The sequence below is a fragment of the Sinocyclocheilus grahami genome, unplaced genomic scaffold (assembly GCF_001515645.1).
Source record: "Sinocyclocheilus grahami isolate Dianchi unplaced genomic scaffold, SAMN03320097.WGS_v1.1 scaffold1613.1, whole genome shotgun sequence".
Lineage (NCBI taxonomy): Eukaryota > Metazoa > Chordata > Actinopteri > Cypriniformes > Cyprinidae > Sinocyclocheilus > Sinocyclocheilus grahami.
The window spans coordinates 100406-103537 of record NW_015506792.1 but is presented as its reverse complement, the minus strand read 5'-3'; the positions used below and the strand labels follow the sequence as shown (position 1 = coordinate 103537).

Sequence of the window (3132 nt, the reverse complement as noted above, 5' to 3'; positions counted from 1 at the left end):
GTGTGTGTGTGAGTGAGTGAGTGTGTGAGTGTGTGTGTGTGTGCGTGAGTGAGTGAGTGAGTGAGTGAGTGTGTGAGCGTGTGAGTGAGTGAGTGAGTGAGTGTGTGTGAGAGTGTGTGAGTGAGTGAGTGAGAGAGTGTGTGAGTGAGTGAGTGAGTGTGAGTGAGTGAGTGTGAGAGCGTGTGAGTGAGTGAGTGTGTGAGTGAGTGAGAGCGTGAGTGAGCGAGAGCGTGTGAGTGAGTGAGTGAGAGTGAGTGTGAGTGAGAGCGTGAGTGAGTGAGTGAGTGTGTGTGTGAGTGAGCGAGAGCGTGTGAGTGAGTGAGTGAGAGTGAGTGTGAGTGAGAGCGTGAGTGAGTGAGTGAGTGTGTGTGTGAGTGAGCGAGAGCGTGTGAGTGAGTGAGTGAGAGTGAGTGTGAGTGAGAGCGTGAGTGAGTGAGTGAGTGTGTGTGTGAGTGAGCGAGAGCGTGTGAGTGAGTGAGTGAGAGTGAGTGTGTGAGCGTGTGTGCGAGTGTGCGTGTGAGGTGTGTGTGTGTGAGTGTGAGTGTGAGTGAGTGTGAGTGTGTGTGTGTGTGAGTGTGTGTGTGTGTGTGTGTGTGTGTGTGTGAGTGAGTGTTGTAACAGCTCTCTCCTCTTGCTGTGCTCCGTGGCTTCATCTGTGAGCTGAGCAAACACCTCCGTCAGGAACTTCTCATCCTCCTGAAACACACACAGCATTACTGCAGGAAAACACACTGAGACCGTCCACCTCAGAGCACTTACACCTCAGCTCAGCTTCACTCTAAACCGAAACATTTTCTCACGTTTGAGCTTCAAAATATCTGGATAACAGACATCGGTCAGCGTATTTCATGCTGCACAGTGTGTTTGGTGGCAAAGTAACACCTAGGGCCTTATGAAATCCGTTTTTTGTTTTCCCAAATTCCGTTTTAAATTCCGTAAATTTTCTCTGACTCTGTTTTAATGGTTAAATTAAAAATATTAATCAAAAAGCATGTCTAATTAACTGAAATCATGAAACTTACACAATTTAACAGTAATTTATTACCAAATTCTGTGTATTTCTATTTAATTTCCTGGATTCCATTTGAATGGTTTCATTAAATTTTTATTTTTTAGAGTATTAAATTCAGCGCTTTTATTTCCAACATGCGCTCATTCATGGCTGTATTATTTAATCCATGCAAAGTTACATCTTTATTGGGAGAGGACTTGACGGATTATTTTACGTGACTCAGTGAGTTCATCTCTATTTCTTAGAGACAAGCTGCATAAACTAGCTACATTTCAGGCTTTTATGTACCACATCTAATATGTGCATTAATGGCTGTTATGTTAAATAAAGTTGACTAATTACAGCAAAGCAAGTAGTATGCTTTGCCTATGCACGCTTGTCATCTCGCCTCCCCTCAGATGCTGTGCTGCAATGGCGATCCTGCGCGCAATTCTCAAAACACCCACAAGATGGCGGCGTTTATCGGTGAATCCAATATTACAAAACCGATAACCGACTATGGTAAAATGCTTAAATATCAGGAAAAATATCGAGTGTGTGAGTGAGTGAGTGTGTGAGTGAGTGAGTGAGTGAGTGAGTGTGTGAGTGAGTGAGTGTGTGTGAGAGCGTGTGAGTGAGTGAGAGCGTGTGAGAGTGTGTGTGAGAGTGTGAGTGAGTGTGAGTGTGTGAGTGAGAGTGTGAGTGAGTGAGAGTGTGTGAGTGAGTGTGTGTGAGTGAGTGAGTGTGTGAGAGTGTGAGTGAGTGTGTGAGTGAGTGAGTGTGTGAGTGAGTGAGAGCGTGTGAGTGAGTGAGTGAGTGAGTGAGAGCGTGTGAGTGAGTGAGTGAGTGAGTGAGAGCGTGTGAGTGAGTGAGTGAGTGAGTGAGAGCGTGTGAGTGAGTGAGTGAGTGAGTGAGAGCGTGTGAGTGAGTGAGTGAGTGAGTGAGAGCGTGTGAGTGAGTGAGTGAGTGAGTGAGAGCGTGTGAGTGAGTGAGTGAGTGAGTGAGAGCGTGTGAGTGAGTGAGTGAGTGAGTGAGAGCGTGTGAGTGAGTGAGTGAGTGAGTGAGAGCGTGTGAGTGAGTGAGTGAGTGAGTGAGTGAGTGTGTGAGTGAGTGAGTGAGAGCGTGTGAGTGAGTGAGTGAGTGAGTGAGAGCGTGTGAGTGAGTGAGTGAGTGTGTGAGTGAGAGCGTGTGAGTGAGTGAGTGAGAGTGTGTGAGTGAGTGTGTGTGAGTGTGAGTGTGTGAGAGAGAGAGTGTGTGTGTGTGTGTGTGAGTGAGAGTGTTGTACCAGCTCTCTCCTCTTGCTGTGCTCCGTGGCTTCATCTGTGAGCTGAGCAAACACCTCCGTCAGGAACTTCTCATCCTCCTGAAACACAGACAGCATTACTGCAGGAAAACACACTGAGACCGTCCACCTCAGAGCACTTACACCTCAGCTCAGCTTCACTCTAACCCGAAACATTTTCTCACGTTTGAGCTTCAAAATATCTGGATAACAGACATCGGTCAGCGTATTTCATGCTGCACAGTGTGTTTGGTGGCAAAGTAACACCTAGGGCCTTATGAAATCCGTTTTTTGTTTTCCCAAATTCCGTTTTAAATTCCGTAAATTTTCTCTGACTCTGTTTTAATGGTTAAATTAAAAATATTAATCAAAAAGCATGTCTAATTAACTGAAATCATGAAACTTACACAATTTAACAGTAATTTATTACCAAATTCTGTGTATTTCTATTTAATTTCCTGGATTCCATTTGAATGGTTTCATTAAATTTTTTTTTTTAGAGTATTAAATTCAGCGCTTTTATTTCCAACATGCGCTCATTCATGGCTGTATTATTTAATCCATGCAAAGTTACATCTTTATTGGGAGAGGACTTGACGGATTATTTTACGTGACTCAGTGAGTTCATCTCTATTTCTTAGAGACAAGCTGCATAAACTAGCTACATTTCAGGCTTTTATGTACCACATCTAATATGTGCATTAATGGCTGTTATGTTAAATAAAGTTTACTAATTACAGCAAAGCAAGTAGTATGCTTTGCCTATGCACGCCGTTGTTGTCATCTCGCCTCCCCTCAGATGCTGTGCTGCAATGGCGATCCTGCGCGCAATTCTCAAAACATCCACAAGATGGCGGCG

The 3132-nt window shown here is 44.4% G+C and overlaps 1 protein-coding gene across 3 annotated transcripts in view; it reads right to left on the bottom strand.

The window, feature by feature from the left end:
- Positions 1–3132, bottom strand: part of LOC107571561 (serine/threonine-protein phosphatase 4 regulatory subunit 3-like) — a 22597-nt gene that overhangs the window by 7232 nt on the left and 12233 nt on the right. For all 3 annotated transcript variants that reach the window (XM_016257890.1, XM_016257888.1, XM_016257889.1), the window contains exon 6: positions 2277–2354. In XM_016257890.1, coding sequence (XP_016113376.1) covers positions 2277–2354 — 78 coding nt within the window. The remainder of the gene's footprint in view (positions 1–2276; positions 2355–3132) is intronic.